A 23,193-nucleotide genomic window follows, 5' to 3' on the forward strand; every position below is an offset into this window, starting at 1 on the left:
AATTAACTTTTTTTTTAATTTATTAAAATTCATGAATTAGCTTGCTAGTAGACTATATTGAAGCTTTTTTAGGTAAGCAATTATTGTATTTTTATATGCATTTAATTATATTATCACTAATATAAGATATCTCCTTATTTTTAACTTTTTATTCATAACAATAATCTCCTTATTTTTAGCTTTAATTTAGCATAATTTATAATATCTAAATTAGTTGAATATTATATAATTAACTCTTATATATCTTGTATTTATGAAATTTAGCATAATTTATAATATCTAAATTAGTTGTATATTATATAATTAACTCTTATATATCTTGTATTTATGAAAGTTCCCCTTCAATTAAAGCTCAATGTGCAAATTCACTGGATTCAAGACCAACGAAACTTATCAAGGAGATTATTTGGATTCCACTAATAAAAGAGAAGAGTAAGAGAGTAAAGCAAGTAGTAATCAATTTCTGGAGATCAAACACACAGATACACAACCTAACTTTTTTTTCTTTTTTTTTTTCTTTTTATTTCATAAAAAGCATAGATACAAACTAACATTTCCATAGGTAACAGGAGGTTGCATGGTAAGTTCATGAACAAGAGAGGCCTGCAAAACTAAGGCTTGGTGAAAAGAAAAAACAACCCGAGGGTTGTCATGGCAGAAAAGAAACTTACTGCCATGGCCAAAGCCCATGAAAGCGAGGCACTTAAAACCTAGAACTACCCAACAGCAACCTAAGTACAAGACACAATCTCAAACCCAACCATCACGAGCTGAACACGAAGGTTCAAGAACGTGTAAGACTCGGTAAAACTAGAAGTGCACACACATAAAAGACTAAGACAACTTGGAAAAGCTTCTACCGTTGCAAGATCTGGAAATCAATGCAAGGCTAGAAGCTAAAAAGTAGTGGCAACGACTAGGACCAGACGTGAATCTCTAAATCCAAAACCCAGCATCTGTATTCTCAGGGATGTATGGCTGGAAGAACAGGAAAAAAATTCCCAAAAACAGCTTCAGCTGCAAAAAAGAGGACCAGCCACATACCCTGGAAAAAGGAGCCGAGGTACTGGACCATTAGAAGACCCAAGATCGTGGACCAAAAAACTTTATGCTAACGCTAACAAAGAAAAGACTAGTTAAACTTCCTTTCTACACCCCATCTTCAAAGGCCATCAACTTGTAAGCTGCACTGATTCTTAAGAGAGGATATCACACCTCCAGAGTTGTTCTAAGAGCAGATCAACGCTGCTGCTACTGACCCCATTGCAATGCTGGATGTTTAAGCCCACAAGTGTCTGGCCCAACTTCAGCAGGAATGGTACACTTTTGTCTGAAACAAGAGAGCAACCCGATAGTGAGAGGATCTGCAAATTATGCTGCACAGCACCGGCCAAAGATACAATCCCTGAATCAGTGATTCCGCACTTTGAAACATCAAGTTCACTGAGCAACCAGCAGTTGTTGGTGACTGCTAACAAAGTTGCATCAGTAACATTTTTACAACCATCAACATTCAGAAACTCAAGACTTCCCCCATGCAACTCAATTATTGCTGAAACTGATTTGTCAGTAACATTAACACATCCGCTTAGATTCACCTTGACCAAACCAGCTTCACAGCTCTGCACAAGAGGGAAAAGACCCTCATCAGTTACTCCAAGAAGGCCACTCAGCTCCAGATGAGTCAATTTCGTGCACAGCCTACCCACTATGGCCAGGGTAGCATTACCAACTCCAGGACAGTTGCGAATAGTCACAGACTGCAGTGAGTTGCAAGGCAGCACCGACGGAAACCGACATGCTAAGTCTTTAACACCAAAGCAGTTCACCAGGGATAGAGCCTTCAACTTCTCACCACAGTTCAAAAGAACGCCAAAGAGCCCAGCCTGGGTGATCCTGTGGCATTCTTCTAATTGGAGGTTCTCCAGTGCGCCTGAACCTTTGGCAAAAGCAACCAACCCATTATCTGACAGCACCGTACATTTTCGGAGGCAAAACAGCTTCAAGTTTGGACAACCTTTACCAAGAGCTTCAAACCCCAAATCAGTAACTCCTTGGCAAGCAGCTATTGCAAGGGACCTCAGCTTCTGCAAACCTTGGCCATTGCCCATGACCCAGAATCCTCTTTCATTTATGTTTTGAAGACCAATAAGAGCTATGTCAGTCACTGCAATGCCATAATGTCCGATAACAGCAAGGGAGATGTCACTAATGTTCAGTGCGTGAAGCTTCACCTTTTCCAAAACATGACCGGCTGATGAAAAGAGACTTGCAATTCCTCGATCGCCGATGAGTGGGCAGTTTCTGAGAGACACAAACTTCAATTTAGGGCAAAAACGAGCTACAGCTTGAAGACTTTCATTCCCAATATTTGAACAAGATTCTATCGTTAGAGAGGTCAGACTAGGACAATTCTTTGCAATAGCCAACAAAGACTTATCAGTAATTGCAGGACATTGGCAAAGATCAAGCTTCTCTAACAGATGACATCCCTCAGCAATCTCAGATAAACCTTCATCACTAACAGAAGACACGTTCCACAGAGAAAGAGCCCTGAGAGAAGGGCAACCATGAGCAATAGCCTTGAGCCCGGTATCAGTCACACCACGGCTTGGGTTGCTTCCTCGAATAGCAAGCTTCCCTAACCCTCCATGGCTTGCAGTTCCAACAGCAATAGCAGCAAGTCTGACATCTGTTGCTTTCTTTCCATCAAGGCACCTGGAAAGATGACCTCCTCCTTCAATATCTTGAGCTTCAGTGTCAGCGACTTCTACAACCTCACCCTTCTTAATACAGTCCACGGGCTTAACAGGGGTGCTTTGAATAGATCTTTCCTCAGTCTCCAAAGATGGAATGGGACCTGAGATGACTGTTTCATCCCCGCGGATGCTGCTTAAAAGCATAAGCCAGTGCTTGGAAACACAAGCACAGGCACTCCTCTCTTTGCCATCAGAAAGACGCCTGAACACCTCAAAAAGGCATTCATCAGGTAGGACATCGATGGAAGGCAACTTCTTCTTTTCAGTGAAAACGAAGGGGGCAGTGACGCGAGACCTCTTGCAAGTGGGAAAATAGACATCCACATGATGCCCAAGGGACAGAAATAGGCTGGATTCCTTGGGACTTGGGTATACAGCAGCCCCGCCATGGTAAAAAGCATCATCACCTGAAATCCAAAAGATGGTAACAAACATCAGCCAAAGATCAAAATAGAGATTAAACAAATCTTGCGAAAGGTCAAACCCACTTCAGATAGAAGTCCGCCCAGATTCAGATTTAGAGCATATATCGCAGAAATACAAGATACTCCTTATGTCAGGTTAATCAGTTTTGAAGTGTTCTGTAAGGATAAATATTTCAGTCAACCATGAGAAAACCAATTTATCTATAACATATATCCATCAGTGAGTTTCCTGATCAATATTGACAATTTTTTTCCCAGATGAGCATATTACTAACAGCTAATTTGTGAACCTGAATATTCCTCTAGATATTAAATTGTATCACCTCAAGATAGATCAAAGTGGAAATCACAATTAGGCTAAAATCAAGGAAAAAGCTCTACAACACAAGTAATTCACATATAGAAACACAAGGAACCATAAGCTTTGTTTTATGCTCAAATCTTTTTGATTACTGACAGATCTTGTTATCCCAAGTGATGTAGCAAAAAAGAACTAGATCTCTTCCATAATAGATTTGCTTAAGGATCCAAAAGTGACAAAGATCTAAAGGAATATGTAAAGGGAATCAAGAAATGACCGTAAGCAAGCAGTAAATTTGTACTACAAAATCTAAAATCCCACCAGCATCAAGAATACAGAAAAACGTATAATTAAAATCAAGAAATAAACTTTAAGCCAAGAAAACCAAAACCTTTACAGATCAACTGGTTCCAAAAAGAGAAAAAGCTTAAATTATCAAGATATGAACTTTAAGTAAAGGAAAAATGGACCTAAATATAGAAACCCCACTAGTTTCAACTAGAAAGTTACACAAAGTCACAACACCACATAAACTCTAAGCAAAACGTAAAGTCTAGAACACTAGTTCCAAAAAGAGAGAGAAAACAGTGAATTAACATAAAGATTGAATTTGTAAGCAAACCAAGAAAAGGATCAAGAACATACCACTAAAATTGAAGACTTTAGACATTGAAAAACACTAGGGAGGTAGAATCTGCACTGTTCAAGCCCAAAAAACCCTCTATGGAGAGCAAAAATTGAGAGATGAACCAAAAGAAAGACAATCAATAGAGCTTGAACAACTGATTGCATCAGAAAATAAAGGCTAGCAAGAGATCATATGGAAACCCTATTGAATAGGGCAAAAAGAAAAGAGTGAGGGGAAAAGGGGGTGGGTGGATGAAGAGGTGCAAAACTATGTGTCCGAATTGAGGTTTGTGTGGGTGTGGTATTCTCTATCTATATCTTTTCTTTTCTTGTCTTGTGTTTGTGTTGTGTAAGGTGGGGTTAAAGTTTTTTTTTTTATTTTATTTTTTTTAAATTTTATTTAGGAAAGAGAGAAGAAAAGGAATCCCATTCAGATACAATGAACCAAATCTATAGATGATCTTGACATGCTATGTTCAATGTTCCTTGCATTTATTTAATAGTAAAAAAAATATATACTTTTTATTTAACCCAAAGGCTTACCTTTCAAGGAATACACAAAATCAATAAAGGTAGGTAACCATCAAATACTTTTCTATGGTTAGACTTAACTATGGCAATAGGTTAGTTGGGTAAGAAAAGGAAACCATGCCCCAACTCGTATTTAATTTTATTTATTTTCAGCATAGTATTGCAACCAAGTATCTGTTTCTTAACTTCTTTTAATTTAAAAAGAATGATGGTGTTTGAAGCAGATTGCATAAATTTTTTTATAGTAATAAGTATGGATATCAATATTCAAAAGCTCCATATTACATAAAGAACATGCATAATAACTAAAAGGATTCAAAGAAGAAACTGTTTACTTCTCTATATTAATAATAGTCGCATCCAAAATAAGACAGGATAAGTAATTTTTTTATAGAAAATCTAGGGGAAGAGTTGGTATTTATTAGAAATTTAAAAGTTGTCATACCTCGAAGTTGATATTTCTTTAAAACAAAAGAGCTGTCTTTGAATTTAATTTTTCAATAGAAACACATAAAAAAGAGTCCTTTTTTTTCATACGAAAAGGGCCTAAAATACACTTGAAGTATTAGATTTGGTGCAAAAATTCTCTGCATCCACTTTTGGGGCCTAAAATACTCTTAACGTTAACCTTTGGGGCCTAAAATACCCCTGGAGTCAATCTTTGGGGCCTAAAATACTCTTATTTTTAACGGACCCATTTCAAGACCCAATTAACAATTTCATTTATTACGTAATGCGAACTTCCTTATCTGGTTAATAAAATAATTAACTTAAACTAATTAATCTCCCATTTAACCCGATCCAACTAATAAGCCCTACCGGCCAATTAAATCCTCTTTTATCCATATCAAAAGAAATCCTTCGAACCCATTCAACTAATAACCCTCGAATTTTCCGGGCCGGTCGAGCATTTTGATGGTGATTCAACCAATACATGAAACACCGAAAGAAATGAACCATGAAATAGAAATACATTGTTTCTATTTTAATTTAGTTCAAATTTTCAAAGTAGAATTAATCAAACACCACCCTGTAAAAGTAATATTCTTTTCTATTTTCTTTCTTACATTGATATATATATGTTGCTTCATACATTCATGATTCACTAATAAATAACTCAACATAAAAAGGATCATTTAAATTGATAAACCTTTACGTTGAAACACTTGAAAACTTACCAGAATTTGACTACAGGAGATTTCTTGTTAAAGGAAATTAAATATGTCATTTTCAGCTGAAATTATGACCATAAAACACTATAAGAAACAAATCATGAAACAAAAACACACTGTTTCTTTCAGTGTTTCATGTATTGGTTGAATCATCACCCAAATGTCTGCACCGTTCGAGGGTTGGGCTTATTAGTTGAATGGGTTCAAGGGTTGCTTTCGATATGGATAAAAGAGGATTTAATTGGGCGGGTAGGGCTAATTAGTTGGATCGGGCTAAATGAGAGATTAATTAGTTTAAGTTCATTATTTTATTAACCAATGAGAAGCTGTCACGTAATAAATGAAATTGTTAATTGGGTTTTGAAATGGGTCCGTTAAAAATAAGGGTATCTTAGGCCCCAAAGGTTAACGTCGGGTGTATTTTAGGCCCCAAAGGTGGATGGAGGGTATTTTTACACTAAATTTAATAGTTCAAGGACATTTTAGGCCCTTTTCCGTTTTATATATTGTGTCTATGGAAGTTCATCTTATTTTAGCTCTATCAAATTTCTCTAACAAGCTCAAGAAGTGTGCTTCATATTAAACTATCCTTACTACTTGAAACTACATATGCCATGCGGTCATCATTAAAAAAAAATGGCTTAATGCATATGCAGCTTCCTAAATTTGTCCTTTTTTTACATTTTGGCACTTTAACTAAGTGTTGTTTCTATTAAATTTCTGAACTCGTCCTCAAGTGTGTCTATGAACACCTTAAGCATTGTACCGATATAACCTTGTTTCATGCGACATAAATTATGAAACTCAATTAAATGTATAGTCAATCAACCAATAGTTTGTAAAGCCATATGCATTGGGATAGAAAAATTACTCACTTACCATGCAACTAGATCGAGATTATTTGCAAATAAATAACTAAATTAAATCACCAAGATTGAGTCGTATAGTTGTGATCTAACGCGAGAACCCACTTCATCGAAATAATTATTACGTAGAGATAGAATTAATACAACTTTCTTAGCACAATCACATAGATATTTTTTAAATGTTTGAGATGAATAATTGTGTGCTAGGGTGAAGTTTTTTTCTTAATATCATTTGTCGTTTGCTAGTTAATATATTACGATCGTGATGGAGAAGGCTGATGAAATCAAGTTAAAGATAGGTCCCCGGGACAAGTGCATGCGATAATCGACACCATAATATATATATATATATATATATATATATATATATATATATATATATATATATATATATATATATATATATATATATACATATAAGAACAAGTTCAAATAATTTACACACTCATTTAACTTAATTGTGGTGTAACTCGAGATAATTCGTAAAATTTGCTGGACCAAAATGGACAATAACTAATACTATTGAAACTAGCTCCCTGAACACGATGTTGAAATATACCTCAAGGAAGACACTAAAGTGCCTAAGGAAGTAGCAGCAGACCCAAAATTTTAGGCAAGCGGGTTCAGTAAAAAATGTTTATCGACAATAAAGGCAATATCAACAAGTGAAATTTGTCCAAAACTCTTTTAATAAAGACCAATTACTTAAACTAAAATAGTTAACAATTTATCCATTTTATTCAAAAATGTTATTTTAACGAATTTACAATTTGTTAAACTTTAACAAAAAATTCACAAAAAATTCTATTATCCAAATTAGGAATTTAATAGACCCTAGTGACAAATCTAAAATCTTTTTCTTGTTGATAAATAATAAAGTTACTAGCATCTATGAACGTGCCTCGCACGTTATTCTCCCTCAATCCTAATATATGTTAGGTAATATTATTTATTTTATGAGGTACAAAAATATTATTTGTTCTTATCCACTTAATACTTTCCAGTAAAATGTTATTTTTGATAGATATCCTTTATGTTTTTACCTACGTGGAAAACTATATTAGGATTAAACTAATCAAACATTAAGAATTGAGTTAGTAACGTTTTAATTACATTTCGTTTGTTTTCTGAGGTACAAAGTTTTATACTATTACAGGTAAAATCTTTTTTGTTTAATTTATTAAAGTATTCTCCTTGACCAAATGATTTTTTTTTGTTTTTCATCTGGTGTTTGATATTTGTTATTGAAAAACCGACTATATTCGAATTCGCGTCATGTAAGGCCCATTCGAGAGAAACGCTCCCTACCAATAGTTTTTCCTTGACCAAATGGTAGTGATTACCTTATTATGGTCGGATCACATGACAATGCACGGAAAGAACGACTATCGTTGAAGATAATCTTGTCATAATTTGTATATTTACTACTTTTGTCTTTATTTTATATGTCTATTTGGTTTCACGAATGTCAGTCTCCTACTTTTCCCACCATTCTATATTTGTTTTGTTCTTTTTTTTTAACATTACCATTGTATATTTATTAATCACTTAATACCAAATAAAATGATCAACTCAATTTATTTAATCACTTAATATCAAATCAAGTGAATAAATCTTAGTTACTTTCTCAATTTCAATTTGTTTGTCTTACTTTCCCTTTTAGTCTATTTAGAAAAGAAAGTCACTTTCTACATTTAGTAACGAGTTATATATGCCCAACATCCTACATGACATATTTAAGACCACAAGATTCAAATGGTATTTTAATACTCACACACATCTTTAATTTAATACTACAAGATTCAACTGTCTTCTTCATTTTCTTAAATTTCTTGTCAAGTCAAACTAAAACAAACAAATTGAAACGGGGGAGTATAATTTATCACGCTGATAAGAATATTTTAGTTTTGTGTCTCTAATCATTATTAAGTTGTTTTATTATTTGTAATGGTAGACCATAAGGGGACCCCGACTATAAAAGTATTTGGTCAGGTAAATTCCTTCTCCAACTCGTCTTGATAGTGTAGAGATTTAGGATTATAGTTTTAAAATTGTAGTCAAATAACAATTCTTTATTGGAAATCAAAGTCCAAGATATCTAGTAAAATCCTAATATAATTATTTTTTAATTTTTTTTTTAGTTTTTTAGTTGAGTTCGAAGTCCTAGATATTAGGAAAAATTAATATTACTATTTTATCCAATATGATATTTGAAGGATATTTTGGTCAATCAACATTTATATTCATGCTTTTAAAATAAATAGTTTCTACGAACGTGTGTTGCACGTTAATAATTGAACGTCATATTTAGTCAATTATAATTGCATGTACATCTACAGTCAATCAATAATTCGCTTTGAAGATTCATTTTTTTTATTTCACGTGTCTCGCACGTGTAGCCGCTACCACTATTGTTATTTTATATCTAAGAAAATTGAACTTTTAACACAATACATAATATAAAGGGAAAAGACGTAGATGCCCCCTAAATACAAAATAATTACCCACCCATGAGCCCTTACTTTATGTCCCAAAAACTATTTACCCGGATGCCTCCAAAATTATGATACCAATATGGTATCGTCCTGTCTCTTATATACCATGATGGTATCACGTAGGACTTCTTTCATTTTTTCAAAACCACTCATCAAACCTCTATGAAACCCATATGACATCTATAAAATACTAACACGGTATCATAAAGGATCACTCATTTATTCAAAACACACACTTTTCTCAAAAAATATATAATACCATCATATTAATACATATATTGTGATGGTATCATGCAAGACTGCTTCAGTCTTCAATGGAACACTGCTCAGTGTGGTATATGCCATATACTGAGATGGTATCATAGAGGACTATCTCAGTCCTTCAATGGGACACTCTCTTTCCTGCATGATACCATCATGGTATATAAATATACTGAGATGTATCATGAAGGAAGGGTTTTATGCGAGGGGGTACTCTGATAAATATTTTTTGACTGGACTGGTTAAATGCGAATATAGTTTAGGAGAGACATGGACTGATAATAACTTTCTCTCCAATAGGCATTTTGCGTTGTTTTTCCAAATATAAAGTACTAATATTTTTTGATGTAAACTTTGAAAAAGGGCATTGGAAAAACTTAAAAATGGTATGTGTCTTACATGTATATCTCATAAAATTCTACGGAAAAAAGTTGCCACTTTTTTAATGTTGAAATGTCTTATGCATCGATTTGTTTTGCCTCTTGTTAGCAATATTATTTACTATTCGCGTAGTTTCTTGCTCTTCAATGTGCATTACCATATATTGAACATTTGTTTTCTTACTCTTCGATGTGCATTACCATTTATTGAACATTTGTGTTGTATCGTGTTATTCTGCCGCTATACTATTTGTATCTGCTCCGAATTAGTTTTCTGTTACTTTCACTTTTCTCTCTCTTCTTTTCTTCTATTTTCCTTTCTTTGAGCCGAGAGTCTTTCGAAAATAGTCTCTTTGCCCCACAAAAATGGGGATAAGGTCTGTGTACATCCTATCCTCCCAGACCCCACTTGTAGAATCACATTGGACATGTTGTTGTTGTTTATCTCTTATGCATCCAAAGGTTGATATAAAATCTCTCTCAAAATAGTTCACAAGTGATGAATAATATGTACCGCAAGTATCATCATATAGACGAATTCATATTATCCTTGGTTCACCCATTTAGATGTCAAAGAGACCATATATCATTACAAACCAATGGAATTCAATTGTCATCAAAAGATTAAGTCTCCCACAAGTAAATTTCTATAAATTATAGCTTGTTTGGCCAAGCTTTTAAAATCAGTTTATTTTGAAAGGTGGTGTTCAAAAAATTACTTTTGGTAAGAAGTTGTTTGTGTTTGATAAATTAATTTAAAAAATACTTTTGAGCAGCAATTAGTGTTTGACCAAACTTTTAAAATGCGTCTTTCTCAAAAGTAGTTTTCAAAAAAGTACTTTTGGGGAAAACCAATATTTTTTTAGCTTATGAAAAACAGATACTCCCCAAAAACACTTATTTTCTCCAAAAGCTTGGTCAAATTCTTGCTTTTTTAAATAAGTATCTTTGTCCTCCCAAAAACTTGGCCAAACAAGCTCTTAACTCGCTGGATATCCTAACTCACTTGTTCTTCGTTTGATAATATGTCAGCAATATGAGCGAGTAACACATGACAAAGAATTAGTTTTGTTCATATATAACGCTTAAAAGAATTTATCAAAATTGTCTTTTTAAAGAAAGAATAAAAGCTTTAAAACGTATAACTTTGTTGAGACCGTAGAGTCATCAATTAATCAGAATCCATACCCTTATTTAGGAGTTGTTCCTATTATTTAAATCAAATAAACTTCTCCACATACTTGCTCCTTAGCCTACGAGGTATTAGCAGCAATAAGTGAATAATTACCACGTTAAACAAAAAAAAGTGAATAATTACCAAAATAATATGAGCATGTGCATAACTCCAAGATTTTCAAAATAACAGACTCCTACATTTTATTAACAGAAGTACAAAATCAGTACCATTTTAAAACATGAGAAATTATCATAGACCGCCTAAAAGTGTGATATTTGATATACTCTTGCATATATGTTTATCTCCATGAATAGAAAATAAAGAATGAAAGAATCTACATTGAGAACCTTGGAAAAATCCATCTTAACCGCCGGAGAGTTCGCACTCAATTATCTTCATCTTCCCAAATCCTCCTTTTAGTTCTTTTAATGAGAAGGAAGAGTCCGGGACTAACTTAACTTTAAAAAAGATAAGCCACACATGCTTAGAATTAAGATTCTATATTTTCATTGAACTCAACGTCCAAATATTAAAAAACTTTCAAATATTACAATTTTATCCTAACATATAATTTGTTCTGTTTCTCTAAAAAAATGGTGTCATATTAACAAATAATTTTTTATGTCAGAATTAAAATATACCCACAGAGCAACTTCTAATTGTTAACACACTTCAAGGCAAATAAGGTTACAATAGACGTTAAATATGTTAAGGCTATTTTGGTCAACCAAAAGATTTTGTATTAAATGCTTTTATAATAATATAGATATAGATTAAGTTACCAAACAAAAAAGTAAAAATGAAGAGTTATAACTTAAACAAAACTAATATGTACTTACTATAAGAGAAGAGAGCTTACATATTAGTTTTGTTTGAGTTCTAATTGTTAACACACTTCAAGGCAAATAAGGTTACAATAGACGTTAAATATGTTAAGGCTATTTTGGTCAACCAGTATTTGTATTCATGCTTTTATAATAATATAGATATAGATTAAGTTACCAAACAAAAAAGTAAAAATGAAGAGTTATAACTTAAACAAAACTAATATGTACTTACTATAAGAGAAGAGAGCTTATAAAGTAAACTTACAATTTCAAAGTAACATAAATAACTAACTTAGCATAAACTAATTTAAGATGAAATAAATTATTATTTTTCAATGATAGAACTTGCAAAATTTAGCAAAAACAAGATAATATTCATTTTCTAGAATATTTTGATCTTTTGAAATGAAAATCACTCTAGAATAATTCTAATTTGAGTAAAGAGATCAAATATAAAATAAATTTAAAAACAAAATAGATTACATTTTTTTTTTCTTTTTGTAAAAGGAAGAAGAATAAACTAACAGAACATAAACTATGGATATGAATTTTGCAGTAAAGACAGAGAAGAGTGAAGAGATAAACAGACTATACAATATAAGTGTTTCCCCTCAAAAGAGAGCAACAATTGAATTTGTACGCGGTTTAAAGGATATGTAACCGGGCTTATTAACAAGATAAAACGAATGATCGAAAAGTAAAGAATTCACGTAAAATTAAAAGAAGATAGCCTGTGTAATGAAGGCGAGCAAAGGGTCCGAGTGGGAGAAGGTTTTATCTCCTTGCTTGGACCAAAAATAAACTAAAATAGACGTAACTTTGCTAATATTGGGCCTTTACTATAAAAGAAATTTTTATATGTTAACTGCTAACTTGAGATGGAGATGAGACGAAGATGCCCTCTAATGGGGCTGTTACATGTGCATTTATAGTGCTAGAGTCCTAAACTAACTATATGACTCAAGCTTCAATATGGGTAAATATTTCCGGAAATACCGGACACGTTCGTTGAGGGCGTGATTTTCGGAGAAGTCAGCAAAAGGATAAACTTAGATTTATCTTCTCGGACTCCCTTCGTGCAGGTCTGATTTATTCCCTCCGTCTTCTCGGACTGACCCTTGATAATCTCCCCGTAACCGAGGTGAACTTTCTAAGTTCTCACTGTACGTATAGTCCTTCCATTTTCCGGAGTAAAGAAATGGATGCGGGAAATGGATTGAAAAGACGTCGTTCTTCCCTAAGATCGTGCTTTATTTCGATCGCTTAACTGACTAACCTGAGTCCGAGCCTAATTAATGTTGTGCCGTCATCTGCCTTGGAAACGTGCACTTGTCAGAATCCTTTGGCCTTCCGCATTCTAACGTTACTAGAGACCTTTTCAAATTCAACTGCCTCATTATATAAAGCCATGCATTGTATCAGTTCTTCACGTATTCTGAAAATCTTGGCTTTTGATGCTTATTTGCCTTCCATATCTTTGTTTATGATGTCTTCTTCTCCATTATTGTTTACGCGATCTTTGCCATGCCTCCAAATTCTCCTCCACCATCTCCTACTGAACCTTCTCCCCCACCATCTCCTACTGAACCTTCTGACATGAAAAACCTCGAGCTCCAAGCGGTTGAAATAGTTCCGGCTGGGTTCAAATATGAGGATGATTGCAAAGTTGGCCATCACTACGACCATGTGAGGCATTTCGAATCTTTTGTTGTCGATGCCACAATTCCCAGGGTTAGGAGAGAGTGCCATTTAGATGATAGTGTTGAGATTTCCCCCGTTGGGTAGGGTGTGCAGATTAATCACCACATCCCAGGTTATTCTCTAGTATACATTTATCTATTTGCCATCGAGTTCACACTTCCGGTTCCTCAGGTGATCGAAGATCTATGCCGACGTTATCGGATTTGCTCAGATATGGCGACTCGTTTATTGCATCCAGTTTTTGGCCGGTATGGCCGGAGTCCCATTTACCTTAGACCATTTAATCCTTATTTACATTCCCCGGATCATCCATGGGGGCATTGTGCATCTGATCCCTTGGGGCCCTCGGGGTCGACTTTGATCGGGGATGGTTGTATCGGTTCGTCATGACGAGAACGATCCAATTGCAACGTACCAACCCCGATCCTTTACCGGAGGAGTGGAATTCCGAACCAACTGTTGTTGAACCCGAACTTATACCCGGGATCTTTGAATGGGTAACTACCGTGTTGGGCATCGAACACGTAGGTCATTCTTGGAAAGACCTGGGCTTGATTGGATGGAGGGGCAAGAATCATGGTAAATCCCATTCTTTTTCTACCATTATTTACAGTTCTCCAACTTAACTTATTTCTTCGTGTATCAGGGCTTCCGATGAAGAAGGAACCAACGGCTAGGGCTGCCAAAGTAAAGCCCGAAGACACTGCCGAAGGAAGTGCTACTAGTTCAGCCAAAGCGCTGAAGAGAAGAGTCATCCCAGAGGTATCAGCCGTTAGTCCGAGAATTGGTGTGGTCGGAAGTCTCGGATCTCTCGGGAGCATCCTACGGGAAGGTCCGCTCCGATCGTGGAGATCGAGGACGATCCCGAAGAAGAGGCTATTGCGAGTTCCCGTGATAGTGCTCCTCCTCCGGCCTGAACAAAGAAGAACTTTCTCGAGGAGATTGCCCGAATCCAGGCATAGAATGAGCGACTTAAAGCAGCTTTATCCAGAGATGGTGACGAGAACAAGGTTGATGAGGTCTAGATCCCGAAAGTTTAGGATTTCTTTTTTGTTGATTTGCTTTGTACGGTCGTTTTGACCGATGTCAATCTTGTACGGATGCTTAATTGAATAAAAATTGTGTTTCTGAATTGGCTCGTAGCTCGATTTGTCTTCTCCGAACTTAATTTGGCTCGAAGTTAATCTGTTCAAACTTATTTCATTAGGAATATACGGGAAACCCGAACGTCCCATCATGTCACTTCACACTAACATGGGGCACGCGTCGGTTCCCGATTGGACGCTATGGGGCATGCGCCAGGTCTCGATTGGCTACTACGGGGCACGCGTCGGTTCCCGAGCGGTTGTTTGGGAGGCGACGAATGGGGAGCGTTGCCTCTCCCCCTATAAATACTCCATTCTCAGCTCATTTTCCCATTTTCCGATTCTCCAAAGCTTCCTTCTTTCTCTCAAATCTTCAAACTTTCTCTCTTTCAAAACCTTCAAATCTTTGAGTCTTAAAAAACCTTCAAATCTTTTAAGTCTTTTCATCTTCAAACGTTGCTTCAAACCTTGCAACAAAACTTCTCAGATTTTGCCCACTTTCTTATTTGATCTTCTATTTTTCAACTCACTTTCCCCCAGATTCATCCTCTCTTTTCTTGGAAAAAATGGCTTTAAGTTCTAGACCTTCCTCTCGTGAGAATACTCAAGTCGATTCCCTTCGTGCCGTCGCATGCTGTCGAGGTAGATACCGAGGTTCCTTATGAACCTCAAGGAAGGGATGTGATACCGTTGTCATATAATTTCGACTCGGAGTTTGCTCCCGAGAAGCTCCCGAAGGGGGATAATGCGGACCGGGGTTACGACGTGAGGTGTTACCTCACGGCTATCATCGAGGCAATCCTACCTAAGGTCCGATCTGATTGTGTCTACGACGTCAGTCCGACACCCCTTTCTGCCGGTGAGTGGAGATACGGCCCCTCGAAGATCATGATCTCGGGCCCCAATGAAGATACCACGACATACGTGGAGGGATATTCAAGTGTGGACACTTTCCCTTTCACGTTCAATTTGAAGTCGGCCATTGACGAAGTTATTTTGGACATGTGCTGGACATACCAACTGTACCCCGGGCAGATCGGATCGAATGTCTGGCGCGTGGTTACATGCATTCGATTTTTGGCCAATGAAGTCAATGCTGAATTCACTTTTGATCATTTGATCCGGCTTTACTTGCCCCATTTCTTTCGGGGAGGCATAGTGAAGCTTTTGAAACGGGAAATTTTCCCAATTCTTTCCATTGTGGACGATAAAAACCGTGGATGGTTGGTGCGGTACGTCCGTGTCAAGACCGAGAAAATTATTCCTTCAAACCATCGCCCCTTCCCCGAGAAGTGGAAAAAATGACATAAGTGACCTCCATGCTTAGAAATTCTCTTCGGTTTGTTCCCATTCATCTATTTACTTTTTTCTTCTATTTTATAGCTAAAAAATGGGTCCCCCGCTTTATTGATAACCTCGAAGAGTGGCTTGAGGACCTCGTGGCCCAATGCCCTCATGTGCTTCGATCTTGGAGCCACTTGCCATTGGGCACTTAGGCCTCACACCCTCGGTTATGCTTTTTTTTTTTTTTGGGTCGTGACTTCCTGTTATATTCGTAGGCTTAAAGCGAAACAAGACCCAACTGAGGGATCCTCCGCCCGTGTCCCCCAGGGAGAGTTTGATGTTCGATCCGGCCGACACCGAGCAACTCGTTGCCGAGGTGGCCACAAGTAGGAAACGGAGCAGATTTTCACAGCCTTCATCTTCCATGGGCCCAAAAAGAAGAAAACCCGCCATGGCTCACAGTGGACTTTTACGGTCACTGAAGGATGTGCTCGAGAAGGATGACAATGACTTTGTGATCGCCTTCCACATTCAACAAACTGCACCACCCGTAGTTAAGCCTACTATGGTCGGCGTGGACTTGCAGCGCGTTTATCCACAGGAGGTATCTGAAGTTGGCTCCTAGAAGCCTTTAGAGAGCCCAGTCTGGATCTCTGGTGACGTCATTGTGATCGAGGACGATCAGTCCGATGAGTAACATGCCACTGATGCGACTAACTTGCCCAGGGCTTCTTCTTCCCCCTCTTTACACGGGGAAGACCTCGATACTATGTTGGAAGAGGTTGCCCCGGCTGATGTTGTTAGGGTTGATCCCTCGGGTTTTAACATGCCGACCCCCCAAGGTAGGAGACGGCCTTTGCATATTACTGAATCGGGTTCTCGACCCCACCTTGTAGGCACGTTTCCCGCTCCAAGTGTTGACCCGAGGAGGATGAAATCTACCGTCATTTCTGTACCGGAGGATACACATTTTTTATCCTGTCCGGTTGGTGTAGCCAGCTATCTCCGACCTTTGGTGTCCCATGAAGATCGAGAAAAGATAGATAATGTATCGTGGTCGTTTCTCCTAAATGAGAGTATGCACGCTTGCAACCGGGTATGTACTAGTGAATTACCCTTTTATTTCATACCTTCTAAATTGTCATATTAATCCATTCTCAAATGCAGGCCGTGGTGTTGCTGCACCAGGGATTTGTCCGGGGTTCGAAGGAGAGTGGTAAGCTGCGAAGTCAGTTTGATGATACCCGGGGTCAATTGGATGCCCAGGGTCGTGAGACCCACAAGTTTGAGGCCCTTTTCTAGGAGGCCGAAAAGCAGCTATCGGAGTCCCATGATGCTTCTGTTCTTAAGGCCGAGGTTGATGCTGTCAAGGCCGATCTTAATATCGCCAGGGCTGAACTCGAGGTGACAAAAACCGAACTTGCTCTTGCAAGGGAAGAGAACCTCCAAGCGGGGAATTAGCTGGTGGACATGGCCGAAAAGTTCATTATCTTTCAGGTTGACAAAGAAAAGCTGGTCGTGGAGGCCGAGGTTTCTTCCAAAGCCTTTGAAGAATGGTGGATGCCATCTTTGAGAAGAGTAGGAGCTTCTTAAGGCCGAATTTAGAAGGTTGATGACCGAGCGTTCTGCACAGGGAGAGGCTCTGAAAATGACCTAGAAGGCGGCGGATGATCAAGCCAAGGCCGTGGAAGATCTGACCACCCAACTGAACCAGTCCTTGGCAGCTCATCGTCGGATCCAAGATCAAGCTGTTGCCGATGTCCAAGCGGCCACTAACCATTCAACTCTGAAGGGCGAGCATATGAAATGGCTAACTCGGGTTCACACTCTTCGTGAGATCCCGGAGCAAGACCTCGAAGGTATTGGGGCCAATCGCTCAGGCCGAGGAGATGGAGGCCAAGACGAGCAAGGCTGTTAATGGTAAAAGCTCAGGGGATGACCTCTCGAACTCTGAAGATTTGGCCTCCTCAGAAGAGGAGTAATCCCCTCTTTTTTTTTCTTTCTCTTTTTTAGTTTTTGGCTTCCCGTGTAAAATTATTAATGATTCGGCATATTTTGGGCCTATATATATATATATATATATATATATATGTTTTTGGGTTTGGTGTAACCTCTATTCTTTTGGTGCTTGGGCCGAACACAATGTGGATGTTTTTGGACCGACTGACCGAACTTATAGCAACGTGAACTTCATCGAGTATTACCAATTTGAGGCCGTTTTCCGTTCCTTTATGTTATCATGGGCTTTACTTTATGCTTGTGAATTCGGATGTCTCCGAATCCACACTAGGCATTTTAGGTCGATATTTTTTTACCTTAAAATTTTAGATAGTGCTCGGGCTTAGTTCGGACTGTTAACGCCGTATGTTTGTATCGAGCTTAACTCTCTTAGAACTTGTTAGGGCTCGTAGTTGGTTGCCCTATTATAGCGGAGAGTCCCTTGTGAAAAGGGAGAATGGAAATATGAGCAGCTTGAGTTTTGACTCGAAAGTGAAATTTCACCAAGTTTGAACCGAAGTGCTTTTTTCATTTTAGAATCACAAACGGTTACAGAACCTAAGGGCATGGCTCGTTTGGCCGTTTAGCCTTTGCAAAATAACTTATTCGGGCACAACTCCTTCGGTCGTTTGGCCTTAACCGGGAACGACTCATTCTGTCATTTGGCCCTTACAAAGATAACCTAACACAGAAGCCCTTCCATGCCCTCGGTTTATGCTTGGAAGTAGAAGAAAAAATGCCGTCGTTGTTACTAAGGAGTTCCTAGTCTCGGCTCATAGCCAGTCTTTGATATTTTAAGTAACACGTTGTACGTTGTTGCCTCATTAAAAACCTTGCTGGAAAACCCAAGTTAGGACAAAACCGGGCTAAGGGAAAAAGAGTGCAACACGTGTTTTCCGACCTAAATCCGGCCATCACCGCTTCGTTTGTGCTATTACCTGGAAAGGTTGAATAACATGTTTAAGAAATTCACTAGGGTTAACTTTGTACCTTAGCAATAGTATCTCTTTAGGTGTGCCACATTCCAATTGTTCGGCACCTGCTGTCCATCCATTGCCTCGAGCTAATAAAACCCTTTGCTTGTTATTTCGGTTACCTTGTATGGTCCTTCCCAATTTGGCCCGAGTTTTCCTTTGTTGGGGTTCTTCGTATGCAGCGTTACCTTCCGAAAGACCAAGTCCCCGATTTGAAAATGCCGGAGGTTCATCCTTTAGTTGTAGTATCTGCCCATTCATTGTTTTTGGGCTGCTAATCGGACTAAAGTGGCTTCGCGCAATCCCTCAGTTAAATCCAGCTTTATAGCCATAGCTTCGTCATTTGATCCTCTCGTGGTGTATTGGAATCTGAAGCTAGGCTCGCCTACTTCCACTGGGATTAGAGCCTCTGTGCCGTACACCAGAGAAAATGGTGTTTTCCCGGTGCTCGACTTTGGCGTTGTTTTATATGCCCATAATATCTCGGGGAGAACTTCTCTCCATGTGCCTTTAGACTCGTCGAGATGCTTCCTCAAGTTCTGAATGATTGTTTTGGTCGTGGATTCCGCTTGTCTAGTTGCATTTGGGTGGTACGAAGTTGACATTATTTTCTTTATCTTCAGTCCTTTGAGGAAATCATTTACCTTGGCCCCTAGGAATTGACGACCATTGTCACATGTGATCTCGATCGGGATGCCGAATCGGCAAACAATGTTGTCCCATATGAAACTGATGACCTCTTTTTCTCGGACGTTTTGAAATGCATGTGCTTCAACCCACTTAGAAAAATAGTCAGTCATAAATAATATAAAGCGAGCCTTACCTGGTGCCGATGGTAAAGGTCCAATTATGTCCATCCCCCATTTCATGAACGGCTATGGGAAAAGTACCGGGTGAAGCAATTTGCCCGACTGGTGTATCATCGGGGCGTGTCTCTGACACTGGTCGCATTTGCGGATGAAGTTCTTCGCATCCGTTTTCATATGATCCCAATAATAACCTTCCCGGATCAGCTTTCGGACCAATGATTCTGCTCCGGAATGATTGCCGCACATTCCTTTATGTACCTATCACATTGCATAGTTGGCTTCCCTGGGCCCTAAACATCTGGCGAAGGGGCCATAGAAGGAACGTCGGTATAGCCTACCATCAACCATGCAATATCTCGCATCTTTAGTTCGTAATGCACGTGATTCCTTCGGATCCGTTGGCAGCTTCCCATCCACTAAATAATCTATGTATTTATTTCGCCAATCCCAAGTCAAGATTTTTGCGTTGACTTCGACTTGATTGGTTTCTATAATCGAACTCATTAACTGGACAACAGTGCCCGAGTTTAGTCCCTCCATTTCTGCCGAGGAACCCAAGTTCGCCAAAGCATCTGCCTCAGTGTTTTGCTCTCTCAGGGTATGTTGTAACGTCCATTCTTTGAATCGGTGTAAGACCACTTGAACTTTTTCCAAGTATTTTTGTATCCTATCCTCTTTTACCTCGAAAGTCCCATTAATTTGGTCCACGACCAGGAGGGAATCGCATTTTGCTTCAACGACCTCAATTGCCAGTCCCCGAGCTAACTCTAAACCTGTAATCAAGGCCTCGTACTCGACTTCATTGTTAGTCAATTTCGATAATGATTTTATAGACTGTCGTATAATATCTCCGGTCGGACTTTTTAGCACGATACCAAGTCCGGACCTCTTTACGTTGGATGCACCATCCGTATGTAAGGTCCAGACCCCTGATGTTTTACCCGACATTAACAATAGTTCCTTTTCAACCTCGGGTATCATTGCGGGTGTAAAATCTGTCACGAAGTCTGCCAAGATTTGAGACTTTATGGCTGTTCGGGGTTTGTACTCCATGTTATACCCGCTGATTTCAACCGCCCATTTTTCTAACCTACCGAATAATTCTAGTTTATGCATTATGTTTCTTAGTGGGTAAGTAGTTATTACGCATATGGGGTGACATTGGAAGTACGGTTTCAACTTTTTAGACACACTTAACAATGCTAAAGCAAGCTTTTCCAAGTGGGGATAATGCTTCTTAATGTCCTTTAAAGTTCTACTGACATAATAAATCGAAAATTGTGTACCTTTTTCCTCTCGGACCAGGACACCGCTTACGGCGATCTCGGACACGGCCAAGTACAAGTACAACTGCTCGTCGGCCTTTGGTGTGTGCAGTAGGGGCGGGCTTGACAGATATTGCTTCAATTCATCTAAAGCTTGTTGACATTCAGGCGTCTATACGAAGTCATTTTTCTTCTTGAGTAGGGAAAAGAAACGATGACCTTTGTCGGAGGATCTGGAGATGAATCTGCTTAAGGCCGCGATTCTCCCGATGAGTCTTTGTACGCCCTTCACATCATCGACCACCCTGATATCTTCGATGGCTTTTATCTTGTCCAGGTTAATTTCAATTCCTCGGTTTGACACCATGAACCCTAGAAACTTGCCCGACCCTACTCCGAAGGCACACTTCTCCGGATTCAGCTTCATGTTGTATTTGCACAGAACATCGAAGGTTTCCTGCAAATGCTTTAAGTGGTCCTCTGTTTCCAAGGACTTAACTAGCATGTCGTTAATGTAAACTTCCATCGTTTTTCCTATCTGTTCTTCGAACATTTTTTTAACTAGGCATTAATAGGTGCCCCGACATTTTTTAATCCAAAGGGCATTACGTTATAACAATAAGTTCCATATTGAGTTATAAAAAATATTTTCTCCTGATCCTCCGGGTTCATTTGGATCTGATTGTACTCAGAGTATGCGTCAAGAAAACTTAACAGAGCATGTCCGGCCGTCGCATCTATCATACGATCGATGTGAGGCAAAGGAAAAGAATCCTTCGGACACGCCTTATTTAAATCTTTAAAGTCAATGCACATTCTAAAAATTTTACCTTTATTTGGTACGACGACCACGTTGGCTAACCAGTCCAGGTACTTAACCTCCCGGATGGACCCTATTTTTAACAACTTCGTGTTTGGCCTCTGACATTGGCCTTTATTTCTGTTTTACCGGGGGGAAACTCAGGTCCAAGCTTAATGGATGAGTGGTTACTTCCAGCGGTATTTCTGTCATGTCTAAATGGGACCATGCAAAAAAATTCGAATTAGCTTTAAGAAATTTAATTAATTCACTCCTGAGTTTCGGGGTGAATCCCATGCCCAGGTATACCTTTCTTTCCGACAGATGAACGAAAAGGACAACTTATTCCAGTTCTTCTATTGTTGACTTTGTTGCATCAGATTCTTCCGGCAGCATGAAGGATCCCGGTATGCTGAAGTCATTTTCCTCTTCGGCCACCACATTCTGTGATTTCTATTTGGCCCCTTTGTCCGCGTCCAAATTCTTAGTGCGACTTACTGTTGGGTCCTTCGGTACGGGTTCTTTTAGTATTGCTTTCTCGACTGCGAACATCTCTTTGGCAGCTGGCTGCTCTCCTCGGATTAGTTTTATCCCATCGGGGGTTGGGAATTTCAGCATTTGATGTAATGTAGAAGGTACTGCTCTCATCATGTGTATCCAAGGTCTCCCGAATAAGGCATTGTACTTCATTTCTCCATCAATGACGTAGAACTTTGTATGTTGCACAACTTCGGCTGTGTTCACAGGCAAGGTGATTTCTTCTTTGGTGGTTTCACAGGCCATGTTGAACCCGTTCAAGACCCGAGTTGTAGGTACGATTTGACTCAACATACCCAGTTGTTCAACAACCTTCCAATGGATAATATTTGCCGAGCTACCTGGATCAATCAAAATACGTTTAACGTGAGTTTTATTTATAAGTACGTAGATTACTACGGAGTTATCATGCGAGGTCAAGGATGCCTTCCACTTCCTCGTCGGCCGAACGAAATGAATCCATCCGATACGTAGTCCCCGCTCCTCTCTCTCTCTCGCGATGAGAACTTCGTCCCTTTCACAAAGTCAAGCCGAGGCTGCCACGACCCAACCCCGTAGGCCGCGACTAGTGCCCGAGCCGGACACTAACATATATACCCGTTAACTATAATCGCTCCCACAATTAGCATAATAAGAAACTTGTATATAAAAGGCATGATGTCGTCTCAAACTATTGTATATATATATATATACCAAAACAATCGTTTCAGGAGTCACAAATACCACCGTATAACATCGTACACAAGTCAAGAAGGCTATCGCAACATGTGGGTACACCCCAACTAAACATGAACACAAGCCGATAAGGCTGCCACTACATACAACATACCAAAATATATATATACGCAAGCCGACAAGGCTGCCACTACGAATGGGAACGCCCCAACATATATCATATAGACAGAACTGAACAACGACTA

The 23,193-nt window shown here is 38.6% G+C and overlaps 1 protein-coding gene across 1 annotated transcript; it reads right to left on the bottom strand.

Moving 5' to 3' along the window:
• Nucleotides 1-485: 485 nt before the first annotated feature.
• On the bottom strand, nt 486-4,451 carry LOC132029520 (EIN3-binding F-box protein 1-like). Its single transcript, XM_059418768.1, has 2 exons — nt 4,131-4,451; nt 486-3,166 (listed from the first exon to the last, which is right to left on the bottom strand). Exons 1-2 carry the CDS (start codon nt 4,153-4,155, stop codon nt 1,197-1,199), a joined length of 1,995 nt encoding a protein of 664 aa, XP_059274751.1. The 5' UTR covers nt 4,156-4,451; the 3' UTR covers nt 486-1,196.
• Between the last annotated feature and the right edge of the window lie 18,742 nt (nt 4,452-23,193).

The sequence above is a fragment of the Lycium ferocissimum genome, chromosome 9 (genome assembly GCF_029784015.1).
Source record: "Lycium ferocissimum isolate CSIRO_LF1 chromosome 9, AGI_CSIRO_Lferr_CH_V1, whole genome shotgun sequence".
Taxonomy (NCBI): Eukaryota; Viridiplantae; Streptophyta; class Magnoliopsida; order Solanales; family Solanaceae; genus Lycium; species Lycium ferocissimum.